Genomic DNA, 18,778 nt, shown 5'->3' with positions numbered 1-18,778 from the left:
ATACATTTAGAATTAAACGTTAAGTTGTTCTTTACTTCATTTATTAGTCACATAACGTAAATCATTAATTTTGTTAGTTTCACATTTAACCAATGTAAAGAACAGGTCATCAGTGCTAGATTCCGATATATTTTGTTTGAAAATGATTCTGGTATTTTAGCTTAACAATTATTATCTTTGGTAGTGATAAACAATGACGCTAAAAGTGCTGATGAGTTACATAGTTGTTATGTTTATTTGATATTAAATTGATAGCAAATAAGAATCAATTAGATTCGTTTTGAAAGAAACGTGTCAAAATCTAACAAGTTAAAAAAACATTAAAATTACCAAAACTTTGCAGGACACTTTTATAAAAAAGACAAAGCGCAAAATTATAACATTTTTTTTATTGTTAATAAGTTATTATATCCCGTAATTTCAGATCGCAGAACTGTGAAAGACATTATTTAAATTTCTCTAAAATTAATTATTATTGAAGTTAGATGGTTTCCAATTGCATTTAAAGAATATTATTAGCGCGTAATAAATGATTTAATACTACATTTCAGTTAAGTTATGTAATATTAAATTAATTAATAAGATTAAATATTTAAAAAATCTGCTTAAACTTTTCAAATCCACCAAAATTTTAGTCGGAGCGGGCAACCAATTATACACCACACTTTTTATTTAAACCAATAGGAAGCAGCATTGCCTGTCATACATTAAATGTCAAACTTTTCTAACCTAAAAATCATAAATCAACCGCAAGTGACTTACAGTGGTATTTTTAAAAATTAAAAAATGCAGTCACCTGACAGAAGCCAAGGACCCGAAGAACCCCATCAAGGACAGTCAGCCAGACATCGTCAATATGTAACTTTTGCCCTTTCATTACTTTATTTGTTATAAAACTGTTTTTAGTATAAATTTAGTCCTGAGGAAGTCCGAGTCATTAAAGAATGTAATCGTGAGAGTTTTTATCAGAGATGTTTACCTTTAGGAACACTTTTCGGTTTTGGGACTTACGCTGGCGTCAAATCTGGTATAAGTAGTTAAACCTAGTGGATCTATAATCTTAGTTTATTTTGTTTAAAGGATATTTCAGGGGCAATCCTCGATTTGGGGCTGCGCCCAAAGTAACTGTAGCTGTAGTTATCGGGTATTTCATGGGGAAATTCTCCTATCAAACAAAATGTGCTGAGAAGCTTATGCAACTACCCAATAGTCAAATAGGGGAAATGTTGAGAAGGAAGCGGCAAGGGACTTTCCAAGAAAGGTTTTATTATTTAGTGTCGCTCCATTATAATTTTTAATCCGATCTACAGCTTGGACCCTGGATTTGGACCAGGGATGTCTTTGGCTCCTTTCAGTGGAATATCCTCATCTGATACATACACAGACGTGGGGCCAAGGAGTAGCATGGATTTAGATACCACAAGACCACAGTTTGATGGGCTAGATGACAACCAAAGGCCTTCAATTGACAGTAGTGGGTTGATAATTACTTTGCAATCATAATTTAGTCTTACATTTATTCTAGATCCTATTTATGAAGAGGAGATGCCACCTGAACAAAAACACGTCACTACTTATGATGAGCTAAGAAAGAAAAATAGAGAAGAGTACCAACAGCGACGGACTGCAAGTTATAGAGAACCCGTCAGACCACCGCCCTCAACCACTGCCGCTCCACCACCACCTGGACCAGCTGATGGGCCAAAGAACAAATATGGAGACGTGTGGGAATAGGAAAGTGTAAAAGTGTAAAGAAATCATTAAAAAACTGTAGTAATTTACATGTTACTTTTTAATATCAAAACGTAACACAGTGCTGACAGAAAAAAATAAACCCCTAGATTTTTAGACTAGGATTACACAAAATGATGTAACGAAATTTAATTTAAACTTTTGGTTTTCGTTTCATAATTTCTCTTTGATAAGAATTGCAATAATGGGCAAGCTGGAGGGTTACCATCTTTATTGACAACTATTTTTCAGAAATTCCGAGCCATAAAATTTCCAATTTGAATTGCAACTACATTATTTGTTAACAATTTACGACAACTTCATTTCAAGTAACATAAATTCATGGTCAGTATACCAGCGAGTTTGAGTGTTGCATAATATTTTCACCGGATCAATCAAGACAGTGGACGTTAAAAACGACATTCATTATTCTTTTTGTCATAAAAAATTTGTAGTATTTCGGTAATATGGCAAAACCTAAATGTCACAACTGTGAAACCAAATGTGGAAAGGAAAAAATGAATCCTGATGTAATAAGAAAGCTGGAAGAAGGTTTCAGAAGGCTATTAACTTCAAACTCCCAGTCACTTTTAAAAAAACATTTAACGCAATCTGTGTACGACAAACTCAAAACAGTACGAACTTCATTTGGGTCCACCCTTTTAGATTGTATTCAATCCGGTTGGTATAACTGACAAATTAAAAAATGAGACTAAAGTCCACTCCAAGGTTTGGAAAATCCTGATTCGAGCATTGGTGTTTACGCGCCGGATCCCGATGCCTACACGACCTTCGCTGATTTATTTGATCCTATAATCGACGAATATCACGGTGGGTTTAAAAAAACAGCCAAACAACCCCCATCAAATTGGGGCGACGTCAATTCAATTGGAAATGTTGATCCAGACAATCAATACGTGGTCTCTACAAGAGTAAGATGTGGGAGATCATTACTCGGTTATCCCTTCAACCCTTGTTTAACGGAATCTCAATACAAAGAAATAGAGAAAAAAGTCTCTGGAACTTTGACCGGTTTAAAAGGAGAACTAGAAGGGAAGTATTACCCTTTGACAGGAATGTCGAAATCAGATCAAACTCAATTAATTGATGACCATTTTCTTTTTAAAGAAGGTGATCGGTTTTTACAAACTGCGAATGCTTGTCGCTTCTGGCCAACAGGTCGTGGAATCTATCACAACAAAAACAAGACATTTTTAGTGTGGGTGAATGAAGAAGACCATTTAAGAATAATTTCCATGCAAGAAGGTGGTGGTTTAGGTGAGATCTATCGAAGATTGGTCTCTGCCGTTTCTGAAATAGAAAACAAGTTAAAATTTTCAAGAAACGAACGGTTTGGTTTCTTAACTTTTTGTCCGACGAATTTAGGTGTGAGACTATCATTACGTGTAATTTTAAGCCATCAAATTTTTATTCAGGGACTACAATAAGAGCGTCTGTGCATATTCAAGTACCTAAATTAGCACAAAATAGAACCCAATTAGAGGCAGTTGCTGGTCAATATAATCTGCAAGTTCGGGGGACACGAGGAGAACACAGTGAAGCGGAAGGTGGAATTTATGATATTTCTAATAGAAGGAGATTGGGGTTAACAGAGTATGAAGCTGTGAAGGAAATGCATGATGGGATTTTGAAGATCATTGAAATGGAAAAGTCCATCAGCTAAAGTTAATAAATAAAAATAAATCATAACTATCAAGTTTAATAATCTTTACCAGTGGACTTAAGAAAAGCGACAGTTCCCAGACGTTTTGTCACAGATCTTTTATTAATGAATGTCAAAAATTTGTTTATGTGTTTTTATCATTCATAAAAAATACTTACAAGGAAACACTTTGATTGAATTTATAATTACTATTTAAAATTAACAACAAAAAATTAAATTTTTCAGAATTCTACACTGAGTGAATATGCGAAAAAAAAACTCATTACATTTAAAATTAGAGCAATTTAAAGTTTACCAATCACCGACGTTTACTAACTAGGAGTAATATTCAAAGATTACATTGTTAGTTACTTCGCAACATGACAACAGAAATTTGGACAGATTTAGAAAAATGACATTAAAACCTTTTGAATTTCGGGAAACAATAACGCTCGGGCGAGAAAAGTGTCTCCTCTTCCTTGGTACACTTAATTACTATTTATTAATATTTTTATTTTTAAGTATCTAGTAATTTTGAACTTTTATCAAGTTTGTGACAATTTGTACTTTCGAATTTTTTTGCATGTTATGACTTTTATAGTTTTAATCTTAAAAACTTTTGCTTATTTTTTAACACATGTACGTTAACACTTCGCGAACTCATACCTCAACCAAAATATACAAGAAAATATTATGATTCTGACTACAAAAGAGAATATAAAACAATTTGTTGGCAGAGTTAGTGAAATTATAATTAGCGAACTGAACTCCACAACTAACCCCACCTTGAATAAATTTAGTTAAATTATTTCGTCATACATCCGTCAAGAGTCAATCGCAAGAAGACTAACAATTTGATTTATAAATTAACAATTTAGTATAAAAATAACAATATAAAAATTATTGTTAGTTTGGAATGCAACTAATTCGAATTCGGTGAGTGTTCACATAACATTTTATAGAACTTCTTAATTCTTAATTTGGTTATAAATTAAAGAAAAAAAACGTGTTTTTTGTTAAATTAATTAATTTGTTAATCTCTTCTAAATCTACCTCTTGTTTTTAAGCGTATCCGCCTACGCATTCTTTTCTTTTTCCCGCTGCGCTTTCCTTTTTAATTTAAAATTTTCTGAGGATTTACTGTAAAAAAGGAACAGCTAGTGTCTACATTTTCTTGGTAGTGCAAAAGGTTCTGTAAGTCGCTTTTGACAAATTGACAAAAATTACCTATTTTGTAATAGAAATTTGCAATGCTCGTCCAACTTCCTCCTGCGTCACATATAAATTAATTACTCGTTAACAGAACAGTGGCAGAATTAACGTTTTTTATATTTTAGACATTAAAAAAGTCAAAAGCCGCAGGCCACAATTTGAAAATTAATCTCCACAATCTTTACTTAAGTCTCGCTTTGAGAGTTTTATAGTGATTGATAACAAAGAAAAAAATTCCATCACTACATGGGGATTTCCTTGGCCTCTCATTCTAAATGTAACTAACGTTTAGATATCAATTCCATTAGTGTTTTAAAGATCAATTAAATCTTTACAATCCCACATCTACATAATTTAAGAATGACTAGCAATATTCGGGGACTCCAAAGATCGATTTTCTAAATACCTTCGAAACCTGAAAGAATCCGAAAATCTCGTTTGAGACACGTGCAGTTCCAGTTGCTAGGGACAGATTCCGGATTTTCGAAACAGAATTACGTAACCATTAAAATATTAGAGGAATCAAATTATCTTAAATTGATGTAAATATGCCATCACAAAAAATCGAGGTTAAACCGTTTTGGAGTAAATAGGTCTATAATTTAATAAAGAATTTGCGTGACAAAAGGAGACTCGAACCAAACAATTTACTCGAAAACACAATAAGTATTGGCTAGTTTATGTTTTGGATGTTACGAAATCTTAGTGATTGGAGGAGTTGCGTCAGAGTACACTTATAAAAAGATAAACAAGATTTACTTTAAAGTGTTTTTTTTAACCAAATTCGAGATAAATTGAGGAAGCAACTGAGAAAACAGCCCAGATATCGATGTATTTCGTGTTGTTATTTCTGTTGTTGGTTCTCTCCTGACAAAAACATATTAAACAATTCATCTCGTTTAATAAAATAATGCTGCATCATTGTCTCTTCCCTCTTAGAACATTAAATCCAATGAGAGTGATATTGAAAAACATGTTATTTTATGTTAATAGAAATATTAGATTTAGACCAACCTCTGATTTTCCGGTATTTGTTTACCGACAAAAAATTGTAATGTAAATATTTCCTATGTTGACAGAATGTGACACGTGTTAATCGCATTGCGTGTTTTTTACAGAACTATTAATAATTAAAACAAAGAATTTTCATCGGAAGAAAAATAAGTTCGCGTGAGTCTAACGACGAGACCAATCAAGTTGTTTGGAGGTAATTGGGATAAAGGTCAATGATGGAAGGACTGCAACAATGTTCCCATCAGGATAAAGGATATGAAGTGTATCAGGTTTAATGTTCACAATGATTAATGAATAAATATCTCCCCTTGCGCATGTGTCGTGAGAGAGGGGAACTAAGTGCATAAAGGGAGTCGCCGACAAGTACGTTTTCAGTGGTTTTATACCCGCTACTTTCGTATGGTGTATTAAACGTTTATTTATAAACAAAAGCATAGACAGCACTCAGCTGATCGCAAGGTGAGTTGCTACTTCTGTTTTTCTTTTATTTTTAACACGAATTTATGACTGCGTGCACCGTCTGTCTTTCACGTTCTTGTAAGCGTTTTTTGGCTACTTTTACTATGGAGACCGGTGAAAGAAAACAAAGCTTTGAATGAAATTGATCAATGAAGGAAATTTTTATTTTTTAAATGAAAATGTTAAAATGAGTAGAATGACCTACTCACTGGTCGCACGTTGGAAAATGGGGTCAAATCGTTGAGGTTGGATTGATTTATAAAAACATGATTCGGGCATTTTCAACGACGGTGCAGATGACGTCTTGGCAGTAATTTATGAGTGAAAGTGGTTTCGCGAAACGTGCGACACAAAAAAAGTTCATTAGTTGCAGTCATTTTAATACAAAGTGGCATTTCACGATAATCTAAAAACACACTTATCACTCGTTATTTTTACAACGAACGGGAAACGTCGATGTTAATTATTATTATAAATAAATTAAATATTTTAATTCCGAGAAATTTATTAGGATTGTTTCTTTCATTTTAATATCGACCAAGCACGCGCGAAATCGTTCAAAGTACTGTGGGCCTTTATGCGGTCAACAGTTTATTCAGATAATAGGCAATAAATCATTGAATAATTTGTCAAAAACGAAAACATGTATCGGTATCAGCGAATAAAACCAATAAATTGAAGTGACCGTGTCCCATAAAATACACAAATAAACATGAGGTGTTATCATTCTTTATCTTAAAATTTTCCAATTTCAAACAGGAATATTCACGAAAATAATAAAAAACAATTTTTTACTTAACCAATTCAAAACTTTATCTCAATTGTTTTTGAGTAATAAACCCCAATTTTTGGCGGAATTAGACAATTACTATTTATTTTACAATGCTGTTTGTTCATAAATGCGAATTATTGATATTTTATCAGCTCATGTCTACTTTGAAGGGCTTTGTTCTTTGTTATGATCGCAATATAATGACCCTTTAATGACAGGCTTTCATGAAATTTTACTCAAATTGACCTGATCTGATACTGTTATCGTTAAACGATTTGTGAGTCTGAAGTAAATATCATTGTAATCGGAAATTTCTCTCTAGCGTTTGTTGTTTATAAGATTTCCTAGTTAATTATCTTCGTGATGAGATTCTGATTCTATTTTTATGACTCTCAATTAGGGTTTGTCTTTATCGCAAATCTTGTGATATCGACAATAAGTAATATCGAGTGCGTCTTTGTAACAAATCGATTTATGTTGTCATGTGGTTTGGTGTAATTATATTAACTAGGTCTGAAAGCAGATAAGAAGATGACCTAGTCATAATTATTTAAAGAGATCATCAGTAGTATTTGTGAGACATGCCATATCTACATACCTATTTTTTAAAATTATTTCATCGAAGATGAGGTGATAATTTAATAAATATTTGAACAATGCCAGCAGAAAATTCCCGCAGTCAAATCTGACTTTAACCAGATTTTGAATAATAAAATTTGTACATACCATCTGGCAGTTACTAGTTTCTATAATTATGGAAATAATAGTGATAACTTTATCTGGAAAATTTTTGCAGGTGTTTTGATTTTTTGTTAACATGGTCTAGTTTGTACGTCAATACTTTTTCATTTTGTGGGTGGTTCCTAATTGCACGTCAAATTTAGATCACGTGAAATTTGCATGATTGTTAAAACTGGAATATTGAATAACCAAATGACTCGTTAATTAGTCCCAACACTAACGAAATTGTAACGTCTGGGCAAATAGATACTTCTCAAATAACAGTTTAAAACGGTTTTACTAAATACCTGAAAGTGTTGTTGATTCATTTTGTTAAAAGCTAGACTTCCTCGGAACTGTTTAATTGAAATCTAACTTGAGAGATGGAAAATAAAGTAACTGAAATATTTTAAAGTAGTCTGGCTGGTTCCTAAAATTTATATCAAGGTAAATATTATTCTTACAAATCACGCTTCTATTTAATCTTCATTCCGTTGGCGCCTTATTAGAATTATGATTCGAATTTTCCGTTTCCTTTGCCATTGCCAATGGCATTCTCAATGAACATGTTATTTTTCTACTTTTAAAACAGACGTTTGTTTAAGTGTATATTCATAAAATTTTCCTTGGTGTAGGTTTGCGCAGCTAATTATAAAAATTGTTAACATGTTGGTACGTAGTGTAAATTTCCTTAAAATAAAGCGATAAAATAAAAGGAGTATCCTCCCAAAATCACAAGCAAATGTTAGTCGTCCGTGACCGGCAATTGGTGTAACAAGCGCAGCAAAATGGTAAGTGCAATCAATCGCTAATTAGAACAAAAAGCACATCTAATCCGAAAAACCCGTTGCTCTATAAAACGCTGTAGTTTATTCGCACAAATAAATGTAGATTTAAGAAAATAGTGTGGGCGTCGCGACGTGGTCAACAAAACCTAAGATCTTCCTGAAAAGATTCGACGCTGCGGACGCCGACGCCACGTGTAGAACAGCTGACACGAGGTCATTTCATGTTTCGTACTAATTTAACAGTACGCAGGCTGTTCCGCTGCAACACTTTGTTGTTATGTTCCTTGATAGTGCGTTGACTTTTTGAACACAGCCAAAGGTTTTATCTTTGTTCTACTTTAAGGGGAATCATCGTACTTCAATGCCGTAAGAAATTTTCTTTGTGTGTTGAGATAAAGAAAAGTGTGTTTTAAGTTTTCATTATCAAGAGAGGTGCTTATCTTGCTTTCTTGTCCATTTCAAGTTTTCGAGAAATGACTAGAACGGTAACACAAAATTTTGTTATTCCTGGGTGTAATGATACGCGGCCGAAATAGAACACTAATGACTATTGATTCAAAATAATTGTATGATAATTGCTTCGTAATAAAACACGACACAATAGTGCTTTATCGTTGTTTGTGTTTTCGCCCAATATTTGTTCCGTGTCTATTGCTTGTATCCAAAGTCAAAATTATTTTTAGCTCGGAAAATACATCCGATCATTGACTTCACCATACACAGCTGACTAATTCTTTCTGACGTTTTTCCTATTTTCCTGTGATAACATCTAATCATTTTGATTCCTACTTTGTCATTTTTTCTCTTGACATGTTTACACCAAAACAACGAAGCTTTCAAGATAATTGAAAATAAGACAGTCGACATTTACAGCGTCCGTCGTTTCCATGATAATTTTATGACGAGTGCAATGGGCGAGAGAATATTTCGCGACAAGAAAAATTTCCATTGCAACTTGCCAAAACCAGATTCATGATTTTACAAGTCATCGCAGCCTGCCAATTTTAGTCATTTGGAACACACTTTGACTTTTTTGGCTTTCATGTGAACACGTTATAAAGAAATTGCGAAATAAAAATTAGTAGAACAAAAATAAGAGAAAATTGTGTTCAATTCCGTGATGAACGTTGGCAACTAGTTTTATAAACAATTCAGAGGTCGGTTTTATTTTGATACGGAAGATATAATATGGCAAAATGATCTAATTCTAATGTTCGAAATTCGAAAGCAAAGTATTGGTTTATTATTGCTAAAAAATGTACGAACTGATTATATTATCCTTGATAGACTAAAGTAAGGAAGCATAATATCGGACTATTTTTGGATAAAATTTACATATTAATAAAACTTTTCCATAACAAAAGTTCAGATTAACACTAAAATGGTCTGACCTAGGGATGAATTACTATGTAGAATGTGAAGATAATGGTTTAAAAAATGAAAATTTAGCAGATCTAAATGCCAAAAAATCTGATTGTTGATATTTATTGTCAAAACAATTTTCCACTAAAACTTATAAATCCCGCAATTCCTCACCTTCTTGAAGCATGTACTACTTTTGGAAGGCTACATTTACTTCTTTTTACAATGAGATGTTACGTAGAGTTATTAAATATCGTCTAAAATTTTGTTTCACGTTTCAGCACGTGTAAAAACTAAACGTTTAATCCTTCTTTTATCCAGTTTCAACAGGTAAATGAACAAATAATATGTTTAGATAGATCAGCTGTTGCCTGGTACTTGATAACCCTAATTGTTCCCGATAAAAGAGGAAAAATTATTACTTATGTTTTATCATTTATCAATTCCAAACCAAAATTTTGCTACACAGTCCATAAAATGTGTAAATAAAGTAATTTATCATTGTTGTATCAGATTAACAAAAAAGCTGCTAACTTATTAATAGTAACATTTTAGACTTATACAAATCGCTACTGATAAAATGTCACCGTCTCTTGCGTCAACGTGGTATTCCTTTATTTTGATAAGAATTTAAAGATATGTGACAATAATTTCAGCGCGTGTTAGTGGAATTTCTCGTTGAAAGTAAACGGATTTTTATCACATCTGGCTCGCGTGGACAACACGTGAATTTATTATCTTTTTCTGAGACTTGCTGGCTACTGACAGTTGATGATGTAATAAAGTACGAAGTACGTCTTTTTAATAGTCGGAAGATTTACATACGGTGACTAAACAAGATTTTAATGAATTCTGTGCTCGATCAATGAACGAAGGAATCTAATTTGTTTATCTTTTCGTGCATTTAGGACAGGGTTAAATAAATATGGAAGTCAAGGATAACACCAAACTGCATTGTAAAAATGAGTTTGGAAGAATTTTTTAAATCTGGAAACAGTTTTGTAACAAACTACATATTAAAAGAAACAGTACATATGACCGCGAAAACGAGTCCCCAAGATAGCGTGATGAGAATCAGTAAACTCTTGCAATCTATATGTCCTCTATTGAAATTATTGAATTGTATTGGTGACAAATTCTAGGTGCAAAATGGTCCATTTTAATCTTTGTTCTGAGATAACAATACATACGTGTCTGATTTGTAATACAGAATTGTAGAAAAGCAAAACAATTTAAAAAATAGGTGGATTACTTCATATCTACTGTAGAAGATTTTGTTATCATTGATAAATAAAATAGATAATGTTTATGAAAAAATGCCAACATTTGCGTAAAAACATTGTAAACTGGCAATGCGTAAAAGACATAATTACTATTGTCGCATGGTTGGTACATTTTTTTCCATCACAACATATAATTTTCTGTCCTTGCAAAGGTAACTGTTAGTAATTTAATTCATCATAACAAGATCCATGAGTGTAAAATTAAAATTATATCGAAAGAAAAATACTTTGCATGTTTGGATACACCAATTACTACGGTTAATGGTGTAAAAAGTAAATTACAAAACTTTTGTTGCTGGGTATCTAGTCACGAAATGTGTAAAATTATAAGCCCCGACTTTAGATCAAAGGCCACGAATGTAGTCAAATTTTCCTTTGTATTGTCACGTACAATTATAGACTTTTTTTATCGGTTTCTACCAAGGTATCATTCCTATATGCATGATCAACATCAAATCAACATATTCTGAAATTATATTTTGCAGATTTGCAGATATGATAACGATAACTGTAAGTGGAATTTCGATTAAAAAATATTTTCAAAATTTATCGCAATCACAATCAATCGTTTTGATCTAATTAAACTCTCAGACCTATCTATCCTATCCTCCTATTGTACCATTAAAAAGGAAGAATCTTAAAATAGTGACATTTTTAACCTTACTATTATTACCATATGTGGGTCATAAAATAATTACTGTAAATACAATTTCAATTTCAAATAAACTTAAATAATGTAAAAACAAATTTGCTTTTGTTTGACCACTTGAGTAAACAAACTCTGAAGAAGAAGAGGGTAATTCCCGCGATTTTTAAAATTATTTTAGTTGTTTGAATTTTGTTCCCAATAACCCACTGAAAATTGACTCTATGACTCATAAACGTGTGAACAAAATTCATTAAGTCAGAGTGTTTCATTTCTCATGTCACACAGGAAGTATTTTAAAAATAGGTACCTACTCCTACAAATTAGTGTACGCGGTTTTGAAATTCGTTTCTTATAAAAGTTGATCGCGTATCTAATGCAAAAATAATAACAGTGCTGGGTTTTTAATAATCCAAATTGAATTCAGGTGTCTGCGCACAAAAGCGTGGAACTGCGTCATCCTTCCGCTTAAAAATTAAATATGAAGTCCAATATATCATAGAAAAATAAATCGTTATTAAGCCGCTGACAGTCAAATTTGTCACCTCACGCTTCATTTTATTAAATGCAATAACGTGCCAAACAAATAATTAGGAAGCTTTCGTTTATGCACATGTTGTCATTAAATTATTTGCACGCCCTTCTGAATTATTTTTCGCTCGAACGTAAGTTCACACGTCTATTAAAGTTGTGTACTCTTTTGAACAATGAGGATACAATTTCCACTTCGTGTTTATCTAACCTGTAATTGTAAAAATTACGTAATTATTCCCAATTAAGCTGATAAGAGGATGTGGGTCCTAATAATTATCGGTTCGGTGTTTCAGTTTTATGATTTTGAAATTACTCATTCAATGTACGTTCCTGATTAGACTCTTATCATTGTTTTTGCTCCAATGTATTTATCACGCATTGTTTCTTAATTTCATTTGGAATTCACGTGACACTTTTCACTGAACTTTTTCAACTAGACCAACCAACGAAGGAACATTTTTATCGGAGTTAAGTCACATGTTATGATTGAAATGCAATGATTTGCGTTATCATTGTAATATTTTTATCAAAATTATTAATGGATATGACGTCTTTTAAGTTGAATGATCTCAATTATTAATACTGAATTGGTGTAATCTGTGTCAGTAGTGGCAACGCGCCAGTCTTGTGTTTAATCAAAGTAAATCGTGCGCTAAATTGTAGGTGTCACCAATTAACATATTTAGTCAACATTTTATCAAAATTTATTTAGGTACTTAACCAATTTCGCGTTTTTTACAGAATATGCCCAATTCAACACTTGAAAATTCACCCAATGCGGTGTTAAATAAATCAGTGGCGGAGAGGTACAGATCTCTGCCCAATCCCGATGGAAAGGTAAAAGCCACCTACATCTGGATTGATGGGACTGGAGAAAATGTCAGAGCCAAGACACGCACGTTGGAGTTTGTCCCAAGTAAACCAGAAGGTAATTTTCCTGTTTTAATATTTGATTGACCTTTGATGTCGCATTTCTCGTGAACTATAAAGTGATTTGAAGTACACGCGAACCAAAATAGTGCTCATAAAAAAACAAAGGAAAAACCACAAGAGTTTTTGTCCGATTGTATAATTTTTTTATTATTTATCTGTCACACGAAGACCAATAGTTAATAAAAATTTAAACTAACTTGTTCGGGTTTAGTATTATAGAGACATGAAGCGTTTGTAAATACGAATATTTTCCTTTGATGTCTTATGTAACGTGTAAGAATATCCGCATCTCGACATAGATCAAAGAAATGCACTTATGAGTGATGACTATCCTTGGACGGACTCTACAATTTGTAGTCCATTAGCAATAAATTTTTATTTTTTTTATTACAGTTACGTTTATTGTAATTACAAATGTACTTTCAAACGAATTTATAATTACTTGGTTTCGTTTTTTTGGTTATAATAAGTTGATTTAGTTAGGACAATGGCTGTGCACAGATTTTATTTTAATTTCTTCTACTCAAGCCACGGAATTGAGCGTCTATTGGCGTTATAAGCGGTCAGTTATTTATTATGATCACATTGTTACAAATTGAGGTATTATCTTATTAAAACACCTACAGCTGTTATTTTTAGCTTTGCAAAGAGCAGAGAATAATAATTAATTAATACTTTACTTTGTAACACTCTTCAATTGCAATATAACTGATGTAATCGCAAAAATATAGTCATCAGATCTATTCACTTAAAAGGTTAAAAAGTGGAAAACGATTAATAATAATTACGTAAGGTGAAGATTGGCTAATTAACTAAAATGGCCAATTAACCACTATATTGTTAATTACAACCGTTTTTGTTGTAACAATAATTCTAACAAAGCTTAATCGATCTCAATTTATTCCAACTTCTTCGAAAGATCTTTGTTACATTTTATTTCTATCTTTTAGAACTGCCAGTATGGAATTACGACGGAAGTTCCACATATCAAGCCGAGGGTGCCAACTCCGACACGTATTTGTACCCTGTGGCAATTTACAATGACCCCTTCGCTCAAGGCAACAATAAACTAGTTCTTTGTGATACATATAAATACAATAAAAAACCAACGGAAACAAATAAACGATTCTCGTGTTTACAAGCAATGGAAGCAGCGAAAGACACGTTCCCGTGGTTTGGCATCGAACAAGAATACACGTTACTCGATATGGACTTGCGACCTTTGGGTTGGCCTAAAAACGGTTTCCCCGGACCACAAGGACCTTACTATTGCGGTGTCGGAGCTAATAAAGTTTATGCCCGTGATATTGTCGAGTCTCATTACAGCGCGTGTTTGTATGCTGGTGTTAACATTTCTGGAACCAATGCTGAAGTTATGCCTGCTCAAGTACGTCGGTTTCTCTAATTGTATTTTTAATAACACTGTCAAATTTTAGTGGGAGTATCAAGTTGGTCCATGTGAAGGAATTTCCATTGGGGATCAACTGTGGGTGTCGAGATATATTTTGCATCGTGTGGCTGAAGATTTTGGGGTCATCGTGACTTTCGATCCGAAACCAATTGAAGGTGATTGGAACGGAGCTGGTGCTCATACAAACTTCTCGACGAAAGCGATGAGAGAAGATGGGGGTATAATGTAAGTTTTCGTTAGTTATTGAAGACGTGATGTAATTTGCTGAAAATTTTAGTGAAATTGAGAAAGCTATCGACAAGCTCAGCAGAAATCACCTTAGACATATCCAGGCGTACGATCCTAAAGGGGGAAAAGACAACGAACGTCGTCTTACCGGAAGACACGAGACGTCCTCTATTCATGACTTCAGTGCAGGTAATGCTGTGAAATGCAATAAGTATTCAAATTGTACATTTTCGTACTTACAGGAGTGGCTAATCGTGGTGCAAGTATTCGTATCCCTCGTGGTTGCGCGGAGGAGAAGAAGGGTTATCTTGAAGACCGAAGACCAGCTTCTAATTGCGATCCGTATTCTGTATGTGAAGCTATAGTACGAACCTGCATTTTAGATGAATAATAACACAATTTGTGTTCCTAAACCAAAATTTTATTATTTTTGTTTACACGTTTTATGTTTGTAATGTATAATTAAAAAATAACTGATAACTTTACAAATGTTGAAGAAGTTTTATTCTTCAAGGGACAACTCACTCTATTCAGTATATGTACATATATCATATCAGTACCTAGTTTAAGAATGCATGCCACGAAAATGGTTGAAGGGGGTAGACTTTAAAGCACAAAACAAAACTGTAATGAAAATGTATTTTGTTACGTTGTAAAATAGTTTATACATGTTGTAATTCCAAGATTTAAATATATTTGCTATATTCACAATATTTATAGTTTTCGTTTTTACCTTTTTTTTTTAACGTACTGTCAGAGATTTTTCTGGAAATAAAGAAAAAAAGAATTTCTTCTATGTGTTAGTTTTATCTGTTCTGTCTGTAAACAGTAAACTTTTCTGAAATTCTGGTTGTAATTTGAATTGCATGACTGGCTGTTATCTTCTAGATATTGTAAGGTGTTATAGAACATATCTAGTCCACAATATACATAATTACGATTGTGTACACTTTACTAATACCTTTCCATATTTTTAGTTTCTTCTTTACAAATCTATTCTGAAGACTTCTTTCTCTTTAATTATTTTGTTTTAAAAATGCATCGGAATATTGAAAAAATGTTTATAATTTCGCTTCCAATTTTACGATGATAACATTTAAGTTTCTAAAAATAAAACAATAGAAAATTAAACAAAACGTGTATATTCGTGTTTACTATAATTTACATCTTACAGTCCTGCACACAATTGCATTAAATTATACGGATTGCCTACACTCAACGCAGCAAGTTCTTCGTCCTGTTGAGGATAATAACGAATCCATTTTCTTTCTCTGTAATAGTCCAAGCAACTCGTCAGTTCCTTGGTAGAATAATTATCAACAAAAATAGGCACAAATGGATCCATATGCTCAAAACCGTCTTTCCCTAAAAGATATCTAAAACCATAAAATAATATAGAAAAAATTTTATACAACGCCTGGGTCTCTACCTTGGTAAATAAGACTTATGATCTTTTTCTGCAATCGCAATTTCGTCCACAATTGCAACAACTGCAGCATTGTTCCAATCAAATCTAGTCAGATTAAGAAAGGCCTCAGTTAAAGTAACATTATTAGGAGGAACAACTTCTTTCTTCTCTTTGAAAATACGAGTGTGTGGATAAAAGAATGCATTAAAGCCATCTATAGCAACTAGAGTTTTGCATTGTCCTGCTTTACTTAAAGTTTTCAGTTCTTCAGCTAGGACAACAATACAGTCTGACGCGAATTTAATTCTGTTGATGCCATGATCAATTAATTCAACTAGAGGGGCATCTTTTGGTGTTGTTTCACGTTTACTCCAAACGTGGTCTTGACTTGTTTTCATCTCAGGTTTAGCTAAAAATTGCTCATTTTGTGATTTGAAGTGTAGCAACCACGCCGCTGCGTCTAAATTCAAATCTATGAAACCATCCTTAGTCTCTGAGTTGCTAGATTCTTTGCACCTCCTCATCCAGTTGCCCACCCAAGGAACATGAACAAGCAAATATCCAGCTTTGTGTGCGTAGTGTAAGATGTGGGCCAGAGAGACACTCTTTCCGCTGCCTTTCTTACCAAACAAAACAAATCTAACAACAGGTTTAGAGTAATCAATGTGTTTTAAACAATTTATAATATCAAGAGATGGTTTCCGAATCATGAAACAAGTCTCATTGAACGTTTTAGCTTGAATTTCAAACGATTTTGGTAGTCCTCCATAAAGAAAAATCTTTTTATCCTCTTCGGAAATTTGGTAAAATTGGCCGGCATGATCAAGCGTGTGTTTTAAAGGGTCGTTTTCATCGGTTCGAAACGATTGGGTTTTTTTATCTGATACTGGCTGAGCGGCTGTTGACAATGAGGCTGAGCGTAAAAGACGGCATGCTCTTCGTAAAAAGAACTCGGAGCTTATGGATTTAATCATGCTCATACCCTAACCTAAAAAAAACGTCTTTTGTCGCTAGCAGTTCCAGGGAAAAAAGAAATACTTACAACCAAAGGATTAGGCTCCTTTTACCCCCTTTTTCAATCAATAATTAACAAAGGTGAAGTTTTTTTCAAATTTTATTTTAAACCACGGGAATCACTGCTAAAAAAATCCAGTTTCCACTTAACTTGGTTGCGGCACAAATGCGGAAATGAAAATCGTACTCTCATTGGTTCTTCTGCAAACTGTCATATTTGAATATTCCCGGTTTTACAAATAAAATAAAAAATATAGTATGTATTATCAATCACAGAACATATGTGAAAAACTTGTATTCATGTTTCGTACAAAATATAATAACTAACAGCATGCTAAATATGTAGTTATAAAACCATTTTTTTTAAAGGTTTTGTGCGCCATACTTTAATACTTTATTTTAAGCTTATCCAATAGTGTACGATTACTCAGAAGTCTAGTGGATATTAGCTAAATTTTTAATTTTAGCCTTCCAAAATGTCAATAATTTTACCGCCCTCATGGTTTATTTTTAAATCCGCGCAGAATTTTTATCATACGATAATTCATTACGACAAAATGCTTCTTTAAAAAAACACTGAAATAATGGGAGTGCTTAGCGCTTTATTGTGCAATATTTTCAAATGTAGTAATAGCTTCCACGATTTACAACTATTCCAATGAAATAAATTAAAAGTACATAGATATAATAACGGTAAGAGCAAATTTTATAGAAATTTTACAATAGCTCAGCAGAAAATTTCGCTGGTAAAGTTGGTATATCATAAATTATGTTAAATTATCAACATGAGTTGAACTTATATAAAAAATTGTCTACTCATAAAATTTAAACTGTACGCAAAATAATGTGCACCCCAGAATCAGTAAATACAGGTTCTGAAAGTTCCCCCACTTTCAGTGCAAATGAAGCTTCTTCAAATGGCTTCTGCATGGCTCCCTTTTTGAAGGATCCTAAATCGCCTCCGCGTTTAGCTGATGAACAGTCTGAGTATTTAGATGCTAAATCAGCAAATGAAGCTTTTCCTTGGACAATTTGTTCTCGATAAGCTAGAAATAAGTGTTCAAAATCTATTAAACTGGGGCTCAGTCCAACTTACATTTAACCAACTCTAGTGCTTCTTCTTTTGTCCGTGTGATATTTTCTTCTCTCCATGAAGATGGCCTTCGAGAATCTTTGTGCTTCACAAGAAGGTGGGAACATTGTACCTGCTCAGGTCCACTAGAAGACACTGGTTCTGCAGGTTTGTCTGGAGCATCCCATTGTGATTCTTTGGTGTAGATATTCAGGTAGTAATGTTGGCCTACAAGTAAAAAACACCACGTTTTCTCTATTTACAAAAGCAACACGAAAAAAAATGAGACAAGAAAAATTTGCAAAAAAATTGGGGCTACTCCTCCTTTGACAGAGATGTATAAAGTTACATAATAATAAAATGAAATTTTAACTAACCAGTTGACCGACTTAACCGTTTTTCCCAACCGGCAGGCAACTGTTCGTCCGCCATTTTTCCTCGAATGCGTGTTTATTTATATAGCTAACTTCAGACAGTGCAGATTTTCGATGCCAAGCGTCAGCGGTTCGTTGTTTTCCGCCATAAAGT

At 33.1% G+C, this 18,778-nt stretch overlaps 4 protein-coding genes and 1 pseudogene across 8 annotated transcripts; 3 read left to right on the top strand and 2 right to left on the bottom strand.

The window, feature by feature from the left end:
- Nucleotides 1-691: 691 nt before the first annotated feature.
- Nucleotides 692-1,781, top strand: asrij (OCIA domain-containing protein asrij). 2 transcript variants are annotated; one of them, XM_088029962.1, is made up of 5 exons: nt 692-858; nt 907-1,027; nt 1,081-1,261; nt 1,311-1,471; nt 1,526-1,781. In XM_088029962.1, exons 1-5 carry the CDS (start codon nt 787-789, stop codon nt 1,732-1,734), a joined length of 744 nt encoding a protein of 247 aa, XP_087886088.1. In that variant the 5' UTR covers nt 692-786; the 3' UTR covers nt 1,735-1,781. The 2 variants fall into 2 exon arrangements, with proteins under 2 accessions (XP_087886088.1, XP_087886087.1); XM_088029961.1 differs by having other exon boundaries at nt 1,311-1,474.
- Nucleotides 1,782-2,129: 348 nt separating this feature from the next.
- Nucleotides 2,130-3,415, top strand: LOC148178945 (arginine kinase pseudogene; annotated as a pseudogene).
- A 2,552-nt stretch (nt 3,416-5,967) lies between these two features.
- Gs2 (glutamine synthetase 2) lies at nt 5,968-15,467 on the top strand. Of its 3 annotated transcripts, none has more exons than XM_088050468.1 (6): nt 5,968-6,079; nt 12,926-13,112; nt 14,068-14,504; nt 14,554-14,753; nt 14,806-14,945; nt 14,999-15,467. In XM_088050468.1, exons 2-6 carry the CDS (start codon nt 12,929-12,931, stop codon nt 15,145-15,147), a joined length of 1,110 nt encoding a protein of 369 aa, XP_087906594.1. In that variant the 5' UTR covers nt 5,968-6,079; nt 12,926-12,928; the 3' UTR covers nt 15,148-15,467. The 3 variants fall into 3 exon arrangements, with proteins under 3 accessions (XP_087906594.1, XP_087906595.1, XP_087906596.1); XM_088050469.1 differs by lacking the exon at nt 5,968-6,079 and adding an exon at nt 8,608-8,725; XM_088050470.1 differs by lacking the exon at nt 5,968-6,079 and adding an exon at nt 12,745-12,843.
- mRpS29 (mitochondrial ribosomal protein S29) lies at nt 15,381-17,355 on the bottom strand. 2 transcript variants are annotated; one of them, XM_088050467.1, is made up of 4 exons: nt 17,207-17,355; nt 16,186-17,152; nt 15,912-16,132; nt 15,381-15,860 (listed from the first exon to the last, which is right to left on the bottom strand). In XM_088050467.1, the coding sequence occupies exons 2-3, from the start codon at nt 17,142-17,144 to the stop codon at nt 15,925-15,927; spliced, it is 1,167 nt and encodes a 388-aa protein (XP_087906593.1). In that variant the 5' UTR covers nt 17,145-17,152; nt 17,207-17,355; the 3' UTR covers nt 15,381-15,860; nt 15,912-15,924. The 2 variants fall into 2 exon arrangements, with proteins under 2 accessions (XP_087906593.1, XP_087906592.1); XM_088050466.1 differs by lacking the exon at nt 15,381-15,860 and having other exon boundaries at nt 15,883-16,132.
- A 405-nt stretch (nt 17,356-17,760) lies between these two features.
- Nucleotides 17,761-18,747, bottom strand: dod ((peptidyl-prolyl cis/trans isomerase) NIMA-interacting 1 dodo). The gene is made up of 3 exons (XM_088050667.1): nt 18,628-18,747; nt 18,275-18,478; nt 17,761-18,224 (listed from the first exon to the last, which is right to left on the bottom strand). Exons 1-3 carry the CDS (start codon nt 18,680-18,682, stop codon nt 18,004-18,006), a joined length of 480 nt encoding a protein of 159 aa, XP_087906793.1. The 5' UTR covers nt 18,683-18,747; the 3' UTR covers nt 17,761-18,003.
- Between the last annotated feature and the right edge of the window lie 31 nt (nt 18,748-18,778).

This window comes from Gnatocerus cornutus, chromosome 2, assembly GCF_029298725.1.
Source record: "Gnatocerus cornutus isolate USDA-ARS CGAHR chromosome 2, icGnaCorn1.1, whole genome shotgun sequence".
NCBI classification, from domain to species: Eukaryota; Metazoa; Arthropoda; class Insecta; order Coleoptera; family Tenebrionidae; genus Gnatocerus; species Gnatocerus cornutus.
This window is presented reverse-complemented; position numbering and strand designations above follow the sequence as displayed.